The sequence below is a fragment of the Pseudochaenichthys georgianus genome, chromosome 11 (assembly GCF_902827115.2).
Source record: "Pseudochaenichthys georgianus chromosome 11, fPseGeo1.2, whole genome shotgun sequence".
Lineage (NCBI taxonomy): Eukaryota > Metazoa > Chordata > Actinopteri > Perciformes > Channichthyidae > Pseudochaenichthys > Pseudochaenichthys georgianus.
The window spans coordinates 6,563,735-6,586,831 of NC_047513.1; the positions used below are offsets into that span (position 1 = coordinate 6,563,735).

Here is a 23,097-nt window from a genome sequence, read left to right on the forward strand (position 1 = left end):
GTTATTGATTTACCTTCATTAGATTTTCTTATAGTCTAAATTCAATAGCAAACAAAAGACACTTTATTATCGTTTGTCAACTAGAGAACACTGACATGTGTATTTTTTATAAACTGTAATGTTCCCAGTTAGTATGCACACAAAGATAAGGCTTGAGTTACACACACCAGCCTTAAAGGTACAGCATCAGTTGGGCGGTACCTGTTCTGCTTAAGATGCTTCTGCTATAACAGAAATGAGAGCAGTCCTCAATAAAGGAATAACGATGGGGTCATTTCTTTATGATGTATTGCTTTGTGACATTGTGTTGCTCTTCTGAACTGCAGGCACATTGACTCAGAACGAAATGGTCTTCAAGCGGCTGCACCTGGGCACAGTGTCCTACGGCACGGACACCATGGACGAGATACAGAGCCACATAGCTCAGTCATATGCTGCACAGGTCAGATGTGTTTCCGTTTCTAATTCCTTAATGAACTGTTCAGGAAACATTCTGACCATTAACACCACCACCATCCACAACACTATAGCATCAAGTTTGAGCACTCATTTGGGAATGAATCCACTACTTGTATTCCCTTGAGCTATACAATCATATGAATTCCCAATAAATGATGTTAAATCTACTGTACATCAAAAACTGGACAGAACCAATCAAAACAAAGCAAAACGTGTCACTTGCAACATACAAATGTGTTTCCAGTCGTGGAGAGGACACATTTAAATACAAACGTGTTGTCTCGTGTTTTTCTGCTTAGTCACGCCTCTCCCCGTGGAGCACATCGATCAATTTTTATATTGAGCTAAGGATAAGATTTCCAGGAAGGAAGCCCATATTGTTCATTCATCAGGCAGTGTCCCTCAGCGCGCCCTCGTACTGTAAGCAAGTGTTTCCCTCACCGGGTGGCTCAGACCTGGCTGCAGTCTTGACAGAATGATATTGTTCACACTCAGCCAGCTCCAGCAGCTGCTCAGCTCCGAAACCATCTGCCCCACGCCCGTATGTGTAATCTCGGCTAATGAAAAATGACGAGTCCTTTTTGGAACTGCAGCTGAAGCAATTCCTCTGACCAGCTATTCTTACTATGTTGCTCTTTATTTACTGTGGCAGTGACATCGTTACAGGAATCGTTTTTGTTTAGCACTATTGTTAATTTAAACAACCCACCCAGATTAGGGCAGATATTAACAGTTGTTGCCATTTATGTATTTATATATACAATACTTTTTCTTAACTAAAACTTTTACTTTAAATCTTTAAAAGATATTAAAATGGTCCTTTTTTGTGGTGTTCCCGTCCCTGTACAGTCGTAGTGTGTTCGATAGGTTGCATGTGAATGGTCTGCAAAGGCTTACATCCCAAAGTTCCCTCCCGCACACTTTCCCCCCCTCTTTCATTTTTTAACGATTAATATTATAAATCTTTCAAAACAAACGTGTTGTAGTACATGTTGTTGAACTAATATTATACTTCATTACCTAGCAATATCATTAGCACCCTCTTCATGTTGCTCCGATGCTTAACTTGTCTGACAACATAACCCAATGGTGTCTCATTGATCTTTCAGTCACTTCCCATGAAGGTTGTCGTACTGTCTTCCCCGCCGCCCCTCCTCCCTGCCTGGCAGGACTGAAGGTTAATAATAAGCCAACATCAAACGCTTCAGCAGAGCGCGTCGCCCCCGCCAGGCGCAGCTGGCACAGTGGGCTGTCTGCCTGCTCCGCTCGTCACCCCCCAGTTCAACTGATGGCTGATGTCAAAACAGCGGAACACATAAAAGGTCCTCAAATCAGATATGACACGATAAAGACGGTGATACAACACTTCCCTTCGCTGCGTCGTTTATCTTGAACAGGGGTGTCAGAGGGAATTGGCGACCAGTGTAGGATTCGACCCATGTGCAGGCATCCTTCGGTTGTGACTTAAATGTATTTACAAGTCTAATGTTCTGACTCCATGGTTCACATTGTTTCAGCCGCCCTCCCAGCCCTCCAATGGAAGCACCAGCGGCACCGCTCCAGCACGGAAAACCCAAAGCTCGGGCCCGAAGGTCCGCAAGAGCGTCAGAAGTCGCATCCACGAGGCTGTGAAGGCCATCGCCCTGTGCCACAACGTCACACCGGTCTATGAGTCGCACGCCGCCGTGGACGGAGAGACGGAGTCTGCTGAGGCCGACCAGGACTTCAGTGATGACAACCGAACCTACCAGGCCTCCAGCCCCGATGAGGTAAACATGACATCCAGGAAACGGTTTCAGCACCTTCAGCTTTAGAGGGAATACATGGGTTCAGAGGTTACATAAACACCTAATCTTAATGACTATCTTTATTTTGCCCTTTATACTAAATATTTCCATTACTTAGGGTTTCATTTAGGAACATAAAGGACCTGTTTTCTAAAGCACCTTTACAGATGTTTTTAAATGTCTCATATGTTGATGAAATGCAGCTACTAGTAAGTGAGAGTGAGCAGTGTTCTCTCGCTCAGGAGAACAGCCCGTGTGTTTCCGTCTTCATGTTTTATTGGTGATCCTAAATAACCCTGGTTTGTCATAATAGTCACTTCATGAACACGCAGTCAGAGGTCGTGATCCCCTCCTAGAGGTTAAGCTATTTAACCGTGTGTACTTGCTTCCTGTGAATTTACTGCTCCTGGTAGAACGTGCAAACGATCCCTAAAGGCATCACCACCGCTTCCTTTCCTCTGACCTTTCCTTTATGGCTGAGCGTGCTGCTGAGTCTTTATATATATATAGCCCTTAATAATCATTGTATACAATTGAGAAGCCCGAGGAGAATCTGTACTTACATCTGGAGAACAGGGACATATTTTTTAACAGGTAAAGTAACAGTCAGTATCTGTTTTTAAAGAGATATTTAATGCGTGTTGAGGGGTAGTTAATCCCCCCACCCCCCCCATTTCAACACGTTTGTCACCCGTGACATGTGAGAGCCTTTGTGAGAATGCGGCACTTCGGGTTGAACCCCGAGTCCAGCTATCTAACAATCAAAATAAAGATAAAAAGGTGGCGAGAGATAAATCTCAGTTGTCCTCCCCCTCTGAGTTGATGTATATATTTATTTATATCCCGGCCCCCCCTCCGTTCCGTCTCCCCTCTCTATTGTCTCACACTGCTCGGATTGATCAATATTTAATTTTCTCCCAGAGACGATGAGAGGTGGAGGTCTGTGATTGTAGCTGGAGCCCTCCCTTCCCCTTCTACCATATTCTTTGTTCTTCCTCCGCCCCCCCCCCCCCCCCCCCCCCCCCTCCCCTCCTTGTCTCCTCACTCTCGCTGACTGCAGCATCAGATCTTGGCTGCTGCTCGTCTGTTAGTGATAGTTCGTTTGGCCCTGGCTCTCTGCTCGGCCTCTAATGTAATGAGCCATCAGTAAGGAGATGAAGTGGGCGGCCGCAGAGGTCGCCTGACCTGCCGGTGAACAGAGTTCTCCTGTGACCTTTGACCTTCGTAATATCAGACGAGAGCATTGGACTGTAGACTTTAATGACGGCCATGTCCAGGACGTGGGTGCTTCATCATTTCCAATTGGATGTAACTGATAGTTTCACTGAGTGTGATGTTCACCATAAGGCATCTTATTTGGGTTCAAATTTGTATTTTGTTTTTCTGCTGTGCCATTTAAACGCCTACCTGTCAAACAGCTCTTTAGGTTCTCATACTGCCTGTGCTGCAGCACCTCTTTTCACCCTCTGTCTGAAACCAGAGCCCAGTCTGCTCTGATTGGTTAGCTGGTCGGCTCTGTTGTGATTGGTCAACCGCTTAGAGATGTCCCGCCCCTTAGCCTGTTACGTACAATATGTTGTAGTGTCAGCCAATAGAAGAGCCAGTGTTACCCGGGGACGGGTGGTGCAGTGGTCTGTGCATCCGATCATCAGATCAAGGGGGAGTGCTGGGGAACTCCAGTTCGAAACCCGCTCCCGCCGCCACTGCGTCAGGCCGCTGTGTCCTTGGGCAAGACACTTCACCCGGATTTGCTCCTGTGGGTATTGTCCACAGTACATGTATAATACTAATTTATAATACTGTATTTGTAAAAGCGCCTCGATGACCTCGAGGCGTGAAGATGGACGGTGTGGCGCAGTGCGCTGTGCAATGATCATCAGATCAAGGGGTGAAACCCGCCGCTGCTGCGTCTGTAAAGCCGGTGTGTCCTTGCTCCTGTGGGTATTGTCCACAGTGACCATTGCATGTATAAAACATATGTGTGTAATGTGTATCTGTAAAGCGCTTTGAGCACTGGAAAAAGCGCTATAATAAATGCAAGGATTTAATTATTATTATTTAAATATTATTATATTAATTATTATAGTGATGTCACTATGTTATGGAAGGAGTCCAATGGATTTGTTCCAGGCAGACTGGGCTCTGGTTTCAGACAGAGGGTGAAAAGAGGTGGGCACAGGCAGTATGAGGAACACAGGAGAGACATTTTAATTTTAATACAAATATGAACTAGGCCCTTTTTTTCATGTTAAAACCGTTAAATGATCTCCAGAATAATTCACTTCTAATACCGTTTATATTGACATCACGTGCCATGAGCAGTATTTAACCTGTTAATGGTCATTTTCATGACATGCTTGAGCTGCTGTTAACGTTAAAGGCAGTGCTTCCATTGTGATTTAAATTGTACGTGATCATTGGAACGCAGTTGAATATCGATCAGGCTGTTTAATCCGCCTGTCCGAGAGTAGCTCTTCTCTTACCGTCGTCACGCATCATTCACATTCAGTTTGTATCAAAGTTGACGAAGCTTAATAGTTCCTGTAGAGCTCAAACAGGAGATTGAACAGCTGGATTTAGGACTCTCAGTCCATGGCGTATCTGTCCATGTGTGTGTGAGCTGCACACACCACCACCAGGATAATGACAGGCAGATGTGTGTTAAGTAAATACAGGCAGCTCCTTTTTACGGAGCTCAAAGGGGGAGCAGCAGAAATGACGGGGTATTAACAGGAAGTTCCAATTTGTAGGTCAGAGTATAATAACAACCTTTGAGTGAGCACATTGAAAATGAACCCATTGAGGATTGAGTCGTGTGCAGCTGAACGCTCGCTCGGGGGCTGCAGTTCCTGCTGAGGAGGGAAGGGGGAGAGAAACAGGGAGAAGCCATAACTCTCTCAGGCCTCGTCTTTCAACTGCAAGAGAGATGAGATTCAGTCTGCTCCGTGGTCGACATTTTGGATTTGGATTCAACATGTTTTATATTTGTTAAAAAATCACCTCTTTTTCACATATGTATTGTGCGAGATTAGCTTGCTTATTTTATTTGTATTGAGTAAATGCCTGAGTCCTTTGCAAATGACGGGTTGAATGCAATATATCTCCATCCTTAACTAGGGATGGGACAAGATAGGATTTGAATGCGGAACAGGAAATCTATTCTTGATTTCTGAAGGTTACGTTTCTTTTAGGTTTAGATGACCTTATTGTGTTTAGGATGCCTTTGTTGCAAGTTAAGCATAATGTGGACAATAATATCCTGAATCAAAATGAATTTGAAGGTTAAACATGACATGCAATTTAGAGGTCTGTCCTATACTCTCGTATTGTAGGAATCGGGTCATTGATATGTCACTGTGACTTTGCATTGTTCTTTTAGTCAGTATAACAAATGGCAGAATTCATCAGCTCTCTTTGATTTATTGAAGTCGGAGCGTAAATGTAATTATGTAGGGCAGTGTTTCTCAAACTTTTTCATACCAAGGACACTTAACCAATAACACTCGCGGACCACCTAACTCCACAAATATCCCAAAACACATCGTTTTTCTAGAACAGATTATAAATCGCCTGAAAATGGTACAAACAAGTGACAACATGTGTGACGAAGGTGTTGCCCTGGGCTTTATCATGCAATAGAATGTGACACTTAAGCTCGTTCCATTGCGGAGATATTCCCGCGAGAGTGCGGAAAACTTAAATGTATTTATTTATTTCAAATGTGAAATCTTACCAATATACTCACAGACCACTAGGGGGCGCTCACGGACCACCAGTGGTCCGCGGACCACACTTTGAGAAGCACTGGTGTAGGGGGTCGAACTGCCCTGTTTCGAGCTTCTGTACAGTTTTCTTTTTGAATGTGTTCCTCAGGTGGAGCTGGTGCGGTGGACGCAGGGCGTCGGCCTGACCCTGGTGAACAGAGACCTGGCCTCCCTGCAGCTGAGGACCCCCTCCGGACAGATCATTTCCTTCCACATCCTGCAGATCTTCCCCTTTACCTCCGAGAGCAAGAGGATGGGCATCATCGTCAGGGTGGGGAACTTGTCTATACCATAATAATAATAATATAATATAATTGTTTATGACTCTTTATCACCTTGATGTGTTAAATGTGGCTGCTGGAAGATGCTTGGTGTAGAGCTATAGGATTCTGATGTTTACATGTTTCGGCTTCCGTGAACAGGAAATGTACTAATTGTCATTGATGATATGGTTTAGGAGGAGTCGACCGGAGACATCACTTTCTACATGAAGGGAGCTGATGTTGCCATGGCGAGCATTGTCCAGTATAACGACTGGTTGGAAGAAGAGGTAACATCTACAATGTATACGACCTACTGAGGGTGCATTCGGGTTCTGTTAATTGTGACTTCCGACACGTGCACAATGTTCGCCGACTATGCAATGACGATGAAGCTTCCTGCTTCCGTCAACTGTCAAATAAATTGTTCTGTCAATCAATCAAAAAAAATAAATGAATCATGAAACTTTAGTTTATTCTGACTTCAGACTTTCCAACTAATGATGATTAGCGATCATTAAATCATGTTTGAAATATTTAAGAAATGCTTGACAAACTGGTAAGAGAAATCAAAGGCGTTTGAATTTATTATGAAATTATTTTTACAAAAATTGGCATTAAGTTCGACAGTTTTCCAATCCTAAACTAAACCATCGACCTCCCGGCTGTCACAGAGACACTGTGATTGCCCTCTGTCTAACGTGCGCGACACAAGGCGTAATATCTATGCTGCCATCACACTGCGAGCACGATCTGTTCCTACAGTGGTGCATCTGTCCACACTCCTGAGCTGCTTCTGGGAAACTAGTCATGGTTCAGCAAAACGTCTTCCACCGCTTTCAACACACCTAAAGCGAACAAGTGCAACTCATTCGTCATGGATTCATTTAGCCACTGCAGTACGTTAGTGATGGTTTCTACTGATGTCCATTGGTCTCCAGTCAGTGCAGTACATGTAGCTTATGTCGATTCCTCCGCTTTTTAGCCTTTTCACTGCCATGCACTTCATTGGAAACATCCATATTAAAATGGACAGACCTAAAAATAAAACATCTGCCGCAAAACGTCTATAAAAAGTCTTTCATTTTGGGCACATTTATATTCTATGTTTATTCGTCTGGTTGGACCCAGCCACTGTCTGTGCGTACTCTGTTGTGTCTTTTCGTAAAAGCATCAATCATTATCTCATTGCTTGAAATAAGCACCTCTTGATGAAAACTGTAATGAAATAGATAATAAAGAGCAGTAGATAAACACACACATCATCACATAGTGGTCTTTGTGTCAATGCTGTAATCAGGACATTCATTGAGAGAGACATCGGGCCTGTCTACACCAGCTTGCTGATCGAAGGGCTTGTGTGCATATGTTCATAATTATATTGGCATTATTGAGTCGTTTAGCACTGTGGGCGCCGTTTGATTTAATTAGTGACCTACATAAAGTTGAAGTAATTACAGTATGTCATATTCCTGATCAATTGTTCTAACGATGTCCCGTTGGATGTAATATCCCGCTGTCAGATCAGCCGGCGCTACGCTCATTCTCTTGTCAATAACCAATCAACAGAGCAGATTCGCCCCATCGGTGTTTCATATCAAATATAAACCGCCGTCCATCCCTTTGTTTTACCGTGTCCTCTGAATTACACCAGAGGCTATGCTATTCACTATTGATTTCTCTGCTGTTGTAACAATATGCTGCTATCGACAGTACTCTGCATGGTGTACTTATAGCAGCCGCTCTGATAGAACAAATGATCTGCCCTTGTTTGATTTATATTCATCTCCGCGAGGGATAATTATTTTGACCCCTGTGCCTCGCTTTGAAAAAGTACAAAAGGTGCCAATAAATAGCAATATAACAAGATATATTACTATTTTGGTTCCACTTTCAAAGTTAAATATTGTCACCAACATCAATCCGGATCATAACGACGTTAATTTTAAACTTTAACCCTTTCAATGCCGGCTTGTTTATGTAATAGCACTGTGGTTTTTTCAGGAAAAATAAGCACAAACTTGCATTTGCTTAAATGCTCTGCTCGTATTAATCCACTCATTAATACATTTACACACACAACTTGATAACATCACACACACTTGACCCTCCAATCAGATAGTCAGTCTCCTAGGGCAAGGATGTGGGTGGCCAAAGGGTGGGGCACTTGTTGTGGACTGACTCACAATGACAATCACCAACATTCATTTTGATCCATACTGTAGAATTAAAGCGTGACATGTTAACATGTAGATTCTAAGCTGTTATGGCAGTAAGATTAACATGTGTGGGTTTGATTGGTTTCAATGGGGACATTTTAGTCCTTATGGGTCCGAGTGTTTCTAGTTTAGCTAACAGTTTATTATATACTTATAGCAATAGCTGAGAATGATCTTTCATAATGAAAAAACAACAACCTGAATGTATGCCATATATATGCAATAACACAGCCTACAAATCTAAAGTGTGTCTCGAGCGGCACAAGAGTTAAAAAACCAAAACCTTAAAGAATAGAAATTGAAAGTCTTTCTTTTAAAGGCAGAACTATGTGTATATCTCATAACACCCTGTCCCTCTCCTCTCTGTCAGTGTGGGAACATGGCCAGGGAGGGCCTGAGGACTCTGGTGGTGGCCAAGAAGTCTCTGTCTGAGGAGCAGTACCAGGACTTTGAGGTATGGATCATCAACGCACTGCATGCTGTGTTAGGCTGCATCTACACAGAGACGAAACGGAGAAAGAACCGAATTCGATATCAAAAAAGTCTTCCGTCCGCACGGTATCGCCTCATGAAACGTGTCCGTCCACACGAGACCGCTCGACCCACTGGAGACGCTGTAGTACATATGCCGGGCCTGTAAGTGGCGCTGTACTTCCGCCACAAAATACACCAAAAGTAGCGAATCAGACCTCCCGAGCATGGTTGCCATGGTTGCCTGGGTGCCCTTCTGTTTATTCTCCGCGGTGGATTCAGCGGTGACGCGGGAGTGAGCAGCAGAGGTGGGGAGAGGCAGGGCTCTGGCTGTTTCTCTTTTTCTCCCTCCCCGAGGCGAGCGTGTGTTCCTGCTGTAAAAGGCAGGTGCCACTAACTCTGAGCCTGGCTCCCGAGCAGGACGTTCTCCCCGGCAGTCCACCAGCAGATGAAAAACACCCACCTCTCCGCCTCTTCCAAGGGACGAGGGAACAGTGCGGGGGGGTCTGCTGGAGGCTCCTGCTGGGTGCACTGTCCTGCGAGATCATGGGACCTGGCTCGAAACACTCGGAACACTGTTGTTGTTGTTGTTGGCGAAAAACATCAGCGATGACGTGGGTGACTCGGGGGGTGAGCAGGAGAGGTGGGGAGAGGCGGGGCTATGGCGTATAGGACGTACACACGGAGCCGTTTGACCACCCAGAGCGTTCCGCCCGCAGATCTACCCACCTTGGGACCCATTACCGTTTGAGGGCTCCGTTTCCCCGGTTCCGTTACGGCCTCACGTGGACGAACCGTCCATACGATAGAGAACTGTAGCAGATACAACCCGTTTCGTGTCCGTGTAGACGGGGCCTTATACTGCTCTAAATACAGGCAGCGCATCCTTTACTTTAACGAGTCTCATGTTTTCTTTAATTGGAACTAGAGGTAAGTCTTTTCAACAAAATAGCAATGTGAGCCTTGGATTTAGGTTGTTTCTATTTCATGACAGCAGCTTTTTTGAGTCACTTAATGATTAAAAACTCAGCATTCACTCTTTTTAGTTATGTTGACATGAGTATTTATCAGTTGCCTTTTTCACTGTTACCTCACAATTCATTATTTTTTCTTTTCTTTTCCCCTCCATGTATAGAACCGCTACAGCCAGGCGAAGCTGAGCCTCCATGACCGCGGCCTGAAGGTGGCAGCAGTGGTGGAGAGCTTGGAGCGGGAGATGGAGCTGCTGTGTCTGACCGGAGTGGAGGACCAGCTGCAGGCCGACGTCAGGCCCACGCTGGAGCTGCTCAGGAACGCTGGCATCAAGGTAAGGCTGTCACTGTGTCACACTTTCAATACATGGTTAAAGTGCCAAAAGCATTCTTAGCAAAAATATTGTGACAATATCTGTAGAACATTTAGAAAAATTATCAATGCAACTGTATCAGTGAAATTCATCTTCAACTCTTTCTGTTGTGAAATGACTTTCCGTACTGTCAATACTGGTATTTCGCAACATACCAACTATGAATACTGCCACCAGGGTTATTCTGGTCAACTCTGAGACTCAAATATATCCCCGAATACCTCAAGAGTCATTCAGCGTTTAAACCAGATACACAAAAAGGAGGTAATGATGATAATCTTAACTTGTACACGTCCAAAATATGTGAGGTTATTAAAGACAGTTCACACTTTAAGGTGAATTTCAGTTTAAACAGAAAGACAATCCAGGCCCTTCAAATCCAAGTTACCGCGGGGAAGGAAATGTTAAAAAGCCTTTATTTAAAAACAATTGTAAATATATATTTACTTAACTCAAATCATTTAAAATACTAATATACTATTTATTAATTATCCCAAACTATTTAAAAAACAAATCAATAAATAATATAACTTGATCATTGAAAAGCCAAAAAGATTTCCCTTTTTGATTTATGAGCCCTGACCGAGAGTAGTTGGAACATTTTGCTGTTGTAATAAACCAAAATTAGATTTTAACATTTCCTTTCTCATGGTTGTTATCTTTTGCCCTGATCTCCATTCTGTTCATTCAGATGTTCCCTGTTTGCTAAGAGCATGCAACACATGCATCATCTCAGGTTGAGTACACAGAGCAACCAGTTGTGTCTCTTTCTTGAATTACAGATCTGGATGCTAACGGGGGATAAACTTGAGACGGCTACGTGCATCGCCAAAAGCTCCCACCTGGTGTCCAGAACCCAAGACATCCATGTGTTCAAGCCGGTACGCGGTTTCCCTTTGATGTTATCACAAAGCGCTTATGTATCGGGGAATGACTAAAAGCCTAATTGTATTGTGTGGCTCTCGAGCAGATCTCCAGCAGAGGAGAGGCCCATCTGGAGCTCAACGCCTTCAGGAGGAAGCATGACTGTGCTCTGGTCATCTCTGGAGACTCCTTAGAGGTACTACAGCACAGCGCAGCACACAGTCATGTTTACTAAGGGAGCAGATGATGCTGAGGATGCAGCCAAAACCAATACTTAACACTTTAACCAGAGCTCTGAAGATTTGGAGAGGAAATATTAGTATACTATCATATTAGTCCTTTTTTATGAGGCTAAAAGATTAGAAAAGTTCTTGTTTTTTGTTTAACTTAAGACATACATTAAAGAAAGGCACAGGTACAGCTAATGGTCGATATAATGTGCCGAACAAAAGCATAAGACATTGTTATGATCCTGGACTCGTTTTACATCAGGACAGTATTTCTACCTGATGCCACTTTATACTTATACACTACAATGGAAGCTTTTATTACTCCACTACATTTATTTTGCAGCTTTAGTTACTTGCTTCTTTGCAGATAAGAGTTTATAATAAAAGAAAACAATAAATCATGATGTATTATTACAGTTCAAGCTACCCGGCAGCACGTAAAGTCATTGAAATAAACACCAGCTTTACTCAGTGCAACATTGAAGTGATGAACACCATAATGCAATAGATATCATTCTGCAATGGGCCATTCATCAAGATACGTACTTTAACTTTTTGAACCTAAAGTATATTGAGTATATTTTACTTTTATGCAAGTACTTCTTCCAACTCTGGATGTGTATCGCTTGTATTGGAACCTAAAGGGATATTTCTCTGGTACAAAAGGTTAAAGACAATTAAGATTGTGTTGGAGATGAAATGGCCATTTGCTTTCCTAAAAGGCTTTACTGTAATCAGTGTTTTCACTCGTATGGCATTCAAGTCCGACTGATAAAGTATTGCAAGAGATCACGTGAATATCTGTGGAACTTGTTCAGTAATCTATGTATTGTATCTTAGCTCAGATTTCCTGTGTACAGATTTAAAAAACTATAATGCAATTGCAACAAAGACCACCAGAGTGTATCTGTGTTGTGTTGCAGGTGTGTTTGCGCTATTACGAGCATGAGTTTGTGGAGCTGGCGTGTCAGTGTCCTGCGGTGGTCTGCTGCCGCTGCTCCCCCACCCAGAAGGCCCAGATCGTCACGCTCCTCAAGCAGCACACAGCCAACAGGACCTGTGCCATAGGTGAGGGCTGACACAGACTGACACATGTGTCTGTGTACCGCTCAGTCCCTTAGGGGGAAAGGCTGGACAGATGAATTAAACACCCATCCAGTGATTTATTTTATTCTCTTTCGGATGGGGATTTGGTTTAAAGTTATGATTTGCCTTCAAACTGGCTGCCATACCCCAGTTGTGCCGCCTGCATTGATATCTATCAAATGCTGACAATGCACAGACACCGGAGAAAATATATATATATGTACTTTTTTTATCCACAAGATGGCAGTCAAAGCTCACTAAGAGAAGCACCCAGCAAAGTGTGCATCTTTCAGTTCAGATCATATTTGGCTTACAGGAGATGGCAACAAGCACAACACAACATACAAGAAGACACGGGACATACTTCACCACAATGACAGCCTTAAATACAACACAAAATAAATACGTTTTAATCGAGCTTTTCCAGATTCAAATATTGTACAATGATTTTGTTGTGTTTTCTCTTTTTGTGAAAGGTGATGGAGGAAATGATGTCAGTATGATCCAGGCTGCAGATTGTGGTATTGGAATTGAAGGAAAGGTAAAGACCTCCATTTACTACACAAACAGATGTTGATTAATCACTCACTTAATTCAGTCAAAGAAACTGCAATCATCTTGAAACGATTTATTAAACACTTAATTTAGTAAGAAGTCAAACGGATATTATTCCTGCAAGGCCACACATTATACCAAACTATAACACCTTCAGGGAAACTAGGAACAAAGTGACGCATTCTGTAACTTTAGATACTTTTTTAATACAATTTCAGAAGTATATGGTTTAACACGTTGGTGTTTTACAACTGCGTCTTTCTAATTGTGTGTGTGAACAGGAAGGGAAGCAGGCATCTCTGGCTGCAGACTTCTCCATCACGCAGTTTAAGCACATTGGGCGCCTGCTCATGGTTCACGGCAGGAACAGCTACAAGCGCTCTGCCGCGCTGGGTCAGTTCGTCATGCACAGAGGCATGATCATCTCCACCATGCAGGTATTCAAACACTCACACAATATTCAGGTTTAAGTCGTTTTCTCCTTTGATGCCTGTTTTAAATAAGTGGTCCTGCTTTTAATTATTGCTCAGTGCTGAAGCCTGAGACAATCTTCCGCATTGTGGCCAATACAATTATGAAATAACTGACTTTATGACACCATTTCTGTTCCCTTTCCTCAGGCGGTCTTCTCTTCTGTGTTTTACTTTGCCTCTGTGCCACTGTACCAGGGTTTCCTCATGGTGGGGTATGTACCTTTTCCAAATGTCTTAATGTGGTAAAAATGTATTGTTTGAAATGTATCTGCCACCTCACAGATACTCCTATTGCAGCCAAGGTGCTAAGTTGCCGTTTAGCATCACAAAGCTATTACCTCTATATAACAGTCTTAGGACAACCAAATGCAATGGTTAACGGTGGCTAATATGGCAACAGCCTTACGGTAACACAGCACAGAGTTGTGGAAATATGTGGTCCATCTTAACCCTGTTTTGTTGTGTGCAGGTATGCCACCATGTACACCATGTTCCCTGTGTTCTCCTTGGTTCTGGACCAAGACGTGAAGCCAGAGATGGCTCTTCTCTACCCAGAGCTTTATAAAGACCTCACCAAGGTACAGTGCCCTTTTTTTAAATATATTTACATTACTTGCAGTGTCACGATATGCATTCTAAATTAGAAATCCATCCAAATAAGCTTTTGATTTGACGTTCAAAATCAAGAACAGGATTGGCCATTTTCCTTGTTTTCTTCTTCTCTTCACCGACACTTACCTACATGCATCAGAAGGTAAAAAACACTTGGCGGTAGCCTGAATCAGCATTTTCAAAACATTAAAAGATGTTATTTTTAAATTAGGGAGGTAAATGGTAAATGGACTGTACTTATATAGCTTTACGACCCCTCAAAGTGCTTTACATACTACATGTCATTCACCCATTCACACCCATTCATACAGAGCAGTGCCACTTGCTCTAGGAACTAACATTCACACACCGTTGGCCATGCCATCGGGAGCAACTCAGGGTTAAGTATCTTGCCCAAGGATACATCGACGTGTTGGCTGTACGGGCTGGGATCGAACCCACAACCTTCTGGTTGAAAGACGACAGTGTTGTAGTCAAGTCACCAATTCACGAGTCCAAGTCACCCTCGAGTCACCACTCTTCGAGTCCGAGTCCAAGTCCGAGTCACCCAAGGAATGTCCAAGCCGAGTCCGAGTCATCATTACCTGTGTCCGAGTCCAAGTCCGAGTCACCCAAGGAGTGTCCAAGTCGAGTCCGAGTCATCATTACCTGTGTTCGAGTCCGAGTCCAATTCCGAGTCACTTAAGAAGAGTCCAAGTCAAGTCCGAGTCACAAGTCTTCATGTATTAATCTTCGTGGATATATGTTTTGAAATGTAGCTGCTCCTCTACATTGCTGTTATCCTGTCTATTGAACTGCTGTGAAGCGAGTTTGGCTACAATTCTTGTAATAGGTGCTATACAAATATAAAGCTTATTTATAATATTAATATTATTATTATATATAAATATACTATATTTAAAATGAGTTACCTTTTAGAGAAGTGATTATATGTGTATGCCAATATTTTCCTATAGTAAAGTTTTCGTTTTGCACTTTTATTTTGATAGTAATAAGATCGGGACTCTTATTTTGAAGGAACTTTTACGGGTTAAATCAGTTTACCGATAAAGATTTATCCCCAGAAAGCACATGGCTACTTAACATGCAAAATGTCATTCTGCATGTTAAGTATGTGCTTTCGTTATCGGCTGAATCTTTATTTATTGATTAGATCACGTTACTCTGATGATAGTGTTCAAGACAGCCTATATGTCTGAACTCGATCCTTAGAGTAATGTGTTACGGAGCCTTCTCTTCTATATTGTTTCCACATAACTGCTCTTTTCCAATGTGGAAGCAGAATGTGTGAAAGCATACAGCATGATGCGGGGTGTGTCTGTAGACATCTCTAGACTGGAACAGCGGGGCCCAGTACGTGAACTCGCCATACAGGATAGAGGACATCAGACTCCAGAGAAAATGTGCTCGAGTCCAAGTCGGAGCGTCAATGTACGAGTCGAGTCTGAGTCATCGTGGGGGGGGGGAATTCACGAGTCCGAGTCCGAGTCCAAGTCATCCTGTGCGAGAATTCACGAGTCCGAGTCGCGTCAATCAGTGCGCGAGTCCGAGTCGAGTCACGAGTCCCGAAAATCGGCACTCAAGTCCGACTCGAGTCCGAGTCCAGGACTCGAGTACTCCATCTCTGAAAGACGACCGCACTCCCTCTCAGCCACAGTCGCCCTGTAGTGTAACGGTACGTCCACACGGCAGCGTGGAAGCTTTGCCTCCGTTGCTCGCTTCGAAAGTTGAGAAAAGTTCAACTTTTCAAGAGTCGACGGAAGTGCCAGCCAATCAAATCATATGCCAGTACAAGCTCTAGCCAATCAAACCGCGTGCTTGTGTGTCCAGGGCGGGAGATGAATGTGATTGGTTGTTGGTCGCACGCCAGACACGCCCACCGGCAAGCTTCAACGCACGATCATGGGCGACTTTGGCTGTGAGGTAGTGCGATCGTCTTTCAATTGGAAGGTTTGATCCCAGCCTTCGAAGTCGACATGTCGATGTATCCTTGGGCATGGTACTTAACTCCGAGTTGCTCCCGATGCCAACGTTGTGTAAATGTGTGTGAATGTTAGCTTACTTAAGCAAGTGCCTCATAGCTCTGTATGAATAAGTGAATGATAACTTGTATACTACTGTACATACAGTACTAGGGATGGGTATCGTTAGGATTTATCGATACCGATATCGCTTATCGGTATTTTTCGATAATTTGGTGCTCAAAATTATATACATGAATACAAGATGTGAAGATTAAACAGTCATTTTATTGTAATGTTCTTGCAGAAATAACTATAACTTATACATTAGATTCTCAGAAGCAGACAAAAATAAATAACATATCTTAAAGGGGCCTGGCTCGCCCTATCATGCTTGTTGGGGTTTTCCCTCAGACAGAGGATGAAAAGAGGCATTTTTAACATTTGTAAATCAGTTACATCTTCATCCAGACATTTCAAACTGACAACCGAGCTCGACAAGAGATCCTTAAAACATTGTCCTACAGTGACATCATGCAAAACTGTGATATGAAGAAATTGGTAAAAAGGCTAAGATGGCAAAAAGATAAAGGCGAGTACGTATATTTTTCTGGATTGTACTTTTAAATCATTACAAAATAAATGATGTGCTGAACTGGGAGGGGGGGGGGGCAGCGGCGGGTGTGTGTGTCTACAGAAGGTCCAGTTGTGATAGACACGGTTCGCCACTGAATACATCGTATAATCAGGCACACATGAGATTTAACAATGGCCAATTATATTTCTTAAATAATATGTAGCCTATTCCCAGAGCATAATTCATGTTGCAACAAGGTGAGGTGTAAAATGTGTTTCAATATCATACATTTTACGCCAGCAAACTTCTTGTACGGACTTCGGCAGTAGTGAGGATTCACTGAACAAATTAAAGGTGGGGTAGGTAATTTTGGAGAAACCAGCTCGAGTGCGCTAGAATTTGAAAATACACAACCGGAAAAAATCTGCCACTTCCTTACAGAGCCCCTCCTCCAACACACACGAACGTGCACATGACCAATGAGGGCACGAGATAAGTTTGTGCCCCGATGGAAGGCTGACAGGCAGGTAGGCCATCCAGTTATTTTAGTTTATATAAAATGATTGGTCGTGCTTTTTACAGCACCACGGCTTCCACAGATGAAATTTTTTTATGGATGTTTTGTCAAAGCACTTCAGATATTCATTGCTATCGGGATGTTAAGAGCATTCCATGGAATATAACAAAAAGTGTATCTCGAGCCGGTTTCTCAAACTTACCTACCCCACCTTTGAGTACAAAGACGAATCGTTCGCGAACGTGCAAATCACCAGAAGCGAACCGGTGAACGAATCGGTGAACAAATCTTTAAAGTGAACTGAATCTAGATTTGTGTCCCTGAAGGGAATTGAAATGCCCATCACTACGTCACACGCGGGAGGTCACGTGCGGAGGCTTTTTCATGCGGAAGTGAAAATGTCTTACTAAAACGACGCCAGATGTCACTGTAGTGTATATTTCTGTATATTTTTTGGAAAATCTAGTGTATTCATCATTTTCCTACACATTTATTCACTGGTGTCTCTAACCTGCAAGTTGCTCTTTAACAAAAAAAAAAAAAAAAAAACGGCCCGAGCCGGCCCCTGTCGTTCACTTAAAAGAGCCGGCTCGTTCGCGTAGTGATGTGTTCGTTCCGACATCACTACTAGCAGTATCGCTAGCAGCCACATTGTTTAGGCTGTCAAATACGCTGCACCGTTTTAGATTCAATGAGTTTGCAAATGCTTCATTAAGTTGCTTGTGTTACCCCCTTCACAAGCAACTAATTGAGTACATAGATTGCACCTTGCCCTATCGACGCCACTACATTTTTTAAAGTGCACCCACACCTTCGATCGCTTCGCTCTGTCCGCCATGCCTGCGGGAGTCTCACAACAATAATAAGAGCGCTGTTGAGAGAGATGACGAGTGGCATTTACAGTGGCCAATCAGAGGGTCTCAAACCGGATACATCACACGGGATGAGGGTTCCCAACCAGCCAGAATGGTTTAAAGTTAAACTAAGGAAGTAGACGTAACACATATACCGATGGCAGCACCGTTTGTCCAGCGGCTTAACGGTATACCGATACCGTCCAATCAGGTACCGGAATTGACTTAGTACCGGTTCTCGATACCCATCCCTATACAGTACTGTAAAGCACTTTCAGGAGTCTTAAAGACCGGATAAAGCGCTATAAATACCATTTATCCCATCAGTGCTTGAAAAATCAAATCAAATCCTGACCTTTTAAATCTAAAGTTTATTTTCTGCAAACGTTCTCCCTAACATCAAGTCATATCATATATATGTGTTCCACTTATGGACGATGTTTCTCTTTCAGGGGCGTTCATTATCTTTCAAGACATTCCTCATCTGGGTTTTGATCAGCATCTATCAAGGTAAGGTGCTCCTTCTAAAACATAATAGCTCTTATATCTGTAACTGATCCAGGTACAGCATGGCTTGTCTGTACAGAATGTGCCGTCTGCTACTGTAGACTGTCAAAGCAACTCTTCAACCACCATTTCATCATCTCTCTCTAGCGTGTCTTAATACCAGGGTCCCCGGGCCCCCTTCAAACTCTCGGACGGTCACTTTCTCAGTATCTTAGGTTTCCAACCGCCATCCGCCTTTACATGCGGGCTTTTGTCCGTCCAGTAAATCGATATTTCTGTAATCGCTAAGCCATGCAGCGTGTGGGAAAGATCTATGTTCCTGCTGGAGCGTGACTTCCTGACAGCTCGGGGTTTTTTAATTAAAGGCCAATACCAGGTCTCTGGTAGGGGGGGGGGGGGGGGGCAGGTTAATGTAAAGACGATATGAGAGGACGACAGCGGAGGAGGAGGAGGAGGAAAATGTTAGCCGCCAATCTAGCTTAATTTATTACAGAGTTTGACTCGCTGGAATGTTCTATATGGAGACTATGAAGCAGCAATTATGGGATCCGTTAGAGGCCATTGAGCTCAATTTGTGTTGGTTATGACAGAATGAAGAGCTATCAAGATACAGCGGGCGCCTCAAGATGACTGAGTGTCTGGATACTACAATATGTTACTCAGACAGACTCACTGAAGCACCTTTAACTCTTGTACAGTTATTGAATCAGTCCTTATCTCCAGACATCCTTACCTCAGTGTCCCAGGCAGCTCATTGTGGAGCAGACCTGAGAACAAATGATGAAGAAATAATACTTTGAAAATGACACAACCTTCTCTTTACAATCCTGGGCTGTGATCTTATTTTTTTTTTAAAACAGGTCTTATGTGTTTTCCTAACCATTTTTCGTAACCTCAGTGAAAACGTCCTTGTGTTAGCGAAAGATGTGAAGGAGAAATCATCAGGAAAAGACCATTACAGTGCTGAGACAGTGCAACTTCTCGTGGAAAGCAGATGTTACTGATGTGCGTCTGCTGTGGGAAAACCATATCTTCCATAGAGGGACTAAGAAAAGGGCGTGTGTTCATATCAAGATGGTTCATGCGGGCTCTATAAACGTGGACAGGCAAAAGATTATTTACAATTTCTTTATGAAGGTTTGAATGAAAAAACAATTGTTGATATGAAATGGTAGCATGTGCTCTCCCTCAACCTCTTTTCCCCTCAGATGTATCAACATTACCCTATGTATTAGTCCCAATAAGTCTGAGTGGAACATAAATGCTAAATAAGCAGTGTAACTGACATGCTGCTTATTTGGCCACAATAGATTGTTTCTGTGAACGGCAAAATGTTGCATCACTTAAAATGTTGCGGCTGCAAGGAATCGTGGGACAGCGTTATCTCCTTTCCTTTAGTCGAGGATGGTACGGTGTTTCCTTTGCTGCAGGAGATAACAAAAGAAGCATTGGAGCTCCTTTCGTATCTAGACAATTCAAAAAGATATTATCATGGCTATCACAGTACTTCCGGGTCATTTCACTCCCTAAGGAACGTTTCAAAAATATTATTCAACAACAGCCCTTGTTTAGTCCGCCTCCTCCATCACTAATGTGTTCTGGTAATATCATGTGGTTGATGTGTTTCCTCTGGCCACCAGGGGGCAGTCTCATGTACGGCGCGCTGGTGCTGTTTGAGTCTGAGTTTGTGCACGTGGTGGCCATCTCCTTCACGGCGCTCATCGTCACGGAGCTGCTGATGGTGGCGCTCACCATCCGCACCTGGCACTGGCTCATGGTGGTGGCCGAGTTCTTCAGCCTGGGCTGCTACCTGGCCTCCCTCGCCTTCCTCAACGAGTACTTTGGTAGGTCTCCATTTACTCCACGCTTGTATCTTTGAACATCTCGGAAACTAAGAGAAAAACGTATTTGTTTAATAAAAAAATACATTTATGAAATGAGTTTGAATATTTGAATGTGTCAAAGTTTAATGAAAATATATAAATAAATATGAGAGAAGTTACCCACACAAGGCTTTTGGAACAACGTCAGTTAACTTACATTTTGCTATAGATTCATCTGCTTATTCCTTTCTAAATAAATACATGTTGTGACATTATTTCTCTTTAAAATGTCAAAGATATAGAACAATTATTAAGGTAATTAATAGTTAAAATTATGAAATTGCTACTTTTGTTCAACCAGTTCAAAACCCAAAGAAATGTAGTTTAATATCACATGTGACAAGAAAATAAGCACATCCTCACATTTCAGACTTTGAAATGACTCGAGCTTTTTGAAATAGATCCCAAATAAGATATCATTTGAATACATTGGCTAATCCTTTATGGTCTGCTTTCATGTTGCACATAGCTCTGGCTTTTCACTAGTAGAAGCATATCTTCACTTAACCCTTTTAATCCAGTATTCATTTGACACTTTCTCTCTAACAGCTTTGTGTTTAATCTAATGTAATACTACAACACTACTCCTAATGCTGTGCAGTAGCTTTGGCTCTGTGCTTTTATGCTTCCGCCTGTCTGTCCCTGTCGTCACTGCTAACCTGTCTCACTGTTTCTGCTGCTCTTATGCTCCTGTATGTTTGCGACAGGCATAGGCAGGGTGTCCCTGGGAGCTTTCCTTGGTAGGTTGGCTTCCTGTCGGTTGATCTCCTCGTGTCTCTCTGCACTTCCCAGTGATGTTTGTCTGTCAGCATGTTGTCTTTTTTTCATTTGAGCTTGTGTCATCATGTTGTGATTGGATTCTTCTCCGCTGTCTCTCATGCACTGTTCGTGTGGTTTTATGCCCCTGTGATCAAGTTGCATACTAGATTGAGCACTTACTATCCTGTGAAGTAATAAACCACAAAAAAAACGTGTATTCAAGCTGTTCTTCCCCCCCCAGACCTGTCCTTCATCACGACGTGGCCTTTCCTGTGGAAGGTGTCGGCCATCACGTTGGTCAGCTGTCTTCCTCTCTACATCATCAAGTACCTGAAACGCAAGTTCTCCCCCCCGAGCTACTCCAAACTCTCCTCATAAGCCGTGAGCTTTCTAATGTCAGCACTTTTTACACTCGCCGATCCTCAGTGAGGGACAGGTAAGGAACCACTGGAACAATGCAAAATGGAGGGGAATCAATTCTTCGGATTATCTCACTGAGATTTGGGATTACTTGAAAAAACAGAGCACATGGGGAAAAAACTCTAAACGATGGATTTAGTCACGCAGAAGAAGGGCAACACGGTGTGAGTGACTGCACTAAGACCCCATTTTCATAAAGGGTCAATCTGCCTTTATTTGTTTTAACGCATTTCAAACAATCCAAATGTCATTTTATACAATTCTGCATTTTTTTGGATGTCTACGTTTTAATATGTGAAGTTTCTAATTTTTTTAGTGTCGTTTTTTTATTCTTGGTATTAATTACAGTTTCCGGCCTGCATTTTTTTAACTGAGTTGAGTAGGGACACAAGTGTTTTCTTTGTTACGGTTAATAAAGCCTTTACATGCAACATTGATCCTTAATGCTGTCACGGTAGCACTAACGCTTTAAAGATAAACATTACAACATTCACAAGTGCTGGTAAAACTTTATTTCTGTGCGCTTGCTGCTTTGCGTCCTTTACATTTTGTAACACGGCGCATGACATTATCATCTCTGTATTATGAACCAGCACTCCATAGCAGCATTACACATCGTTTTGTTAGTGTGTTTGCGATGTTTGTCGATGTCTGCCGAACTTCCTGTTTGGACGCGGCGGCTGGCTTTGGGCCTCATCGTGACGTGTGTCCGTGTGCTGAAGCTGCATCTCATCAACAATCATCAGAGGTGTTTGTTTTAGTTACCTCTGCAGCCAGATGTGAACTTCGAGGAACTTCAATTCTCTTAAAGAAAACAAATGTCCGAAAGGGAAACCACTTAAAAAGTCACAACAAAGGACCCCGAACACTGACGGCTGTTTATTTTTAAACCTTTACTGACATTATGACTTCCATGTGACTTTGTCCTGGAGCAGACGGTGACATTGAGCTCTCTTTGAGGAGGAATGAGTTTTATCATTCGCTCTGTGTAATGCTATTGTTGAGCATGATCTAAGCTTTGTACATTTCAGTATACAGGATTTATTATAGCTATGATTATTAGTCTGGTTGACATATATTTTTTAATCATAGTTGAGTTAAACTCAGGCCGATCATTCCTAAACACGGCTGTTAGTTTAAATCGTGGCAACCATACTTTAAAATGTAGCTACACTATAATAAAAAAGACTAATAAATGATGCAGTTATGTGACTGCGACACAGCGTTTTAAATTCCTGATTGACATTCTGATGACGAGCAATTCCAAAAGTGTATTCCTGCTGAGACCTGTGTTCTGTGTTTGTGATAATGTATACACTTTTCTTTCTTGTCAACTTGCTTTCCCTGTCCTACACTGCGATTTCTAACAGTATGTCTTTATTTATACAATTGTTATTGAAAATGAATAATAAAAAGAGACAACAGTTGCTATACATATACATTTTTTGATATGGTTTTATTCACCATGAAATGCATCTTGTGGCCACTAGACGG

At 42.7% G+C, this 23,097-nt stretch overlaps 1 protein-coding gene across 5 annotated transcripts in view; it reads left to right on the forward strand.

The window, feature by feature from the left end:
• The window catches only part of atp9b (ATPase phospholipid transporting 9B), a 55,997-nt gene extending 32,959 nt beyond the window's left edge, over positions 1 to 23,038 (forward strand). For 4 of the 5 annotated variants that reach the window (XM_034094253.1, XM_034094255.2, XM_034094256.2 and 1 more), the window contains exons 14-29: positions 327 to 442; positions 1,977 to 2,228; positions 6,120 to 6,281; positions 6,468 to 6,560; positions 8,860 to 8,943; positions 10,096 to 10,266; positions 11,088 to 11,186; positions 11,276 to 11,365; positions 12,323 to 12,467; positions 12,962 to 13,026; positions 13,322 to 13,477; positions 13,661 to 13,725; positions 13,983 to 14,091; positions 18,487 to 18,544; positions 20,182 to 20,385; positions 21,425 to 23,038. In XM_034094253.1, coding sequence (XP_033950144.1) covers positions 327 to 442; positions 1,977 to 2,228; positions 6,120 to 6,281; positions 6,468 to 6,560; positions 8,860 to 8,943; positions 10,096 to 10,266; positions 11,088 to 11,186; positions 11,276 to 11,365; positions 12,323 to 12,467; positions 12,962 to 13,026; positions 13,322 to 13,477; positions 13,661 to 13,725; positions 13,983 to 14,091; positions 18,487 to 18,544; positions 20,182 to 20,385; positions 21,425 to 21,561 — 2,006 coding nt within the window. In that variant the 3' untranslated portion in view covers positions 21,562 to 23,038. Of the gene's footprint in view, positions 1 to 326; positions 443 to 1,976; positions 2,229 to 6,119; positions 6,282 to 6,467; positions 6,561 to 8,859; positions 8,944 to 10,095; positions 10,267 to 11,087; positions 11,187 to 11,275; positions 11,366 to 12,322; positions 12,468 to 12,961; positions 13,027 to 13,321; positions 13,478 to 13,660; positions 13,726 to 13,982; positions 14,092 to 18,486; positions 18,545 to 20,181; positions 20,386 to 21,131; positions 21,165 to 21,424 lie in introns of all 5 variants that reach the window. The other variant, XM_034094257.1, reaches the window with a different exon arrangement.
• Positions 23,039 to 23,097: the final 59 nt, after the last annotated feature.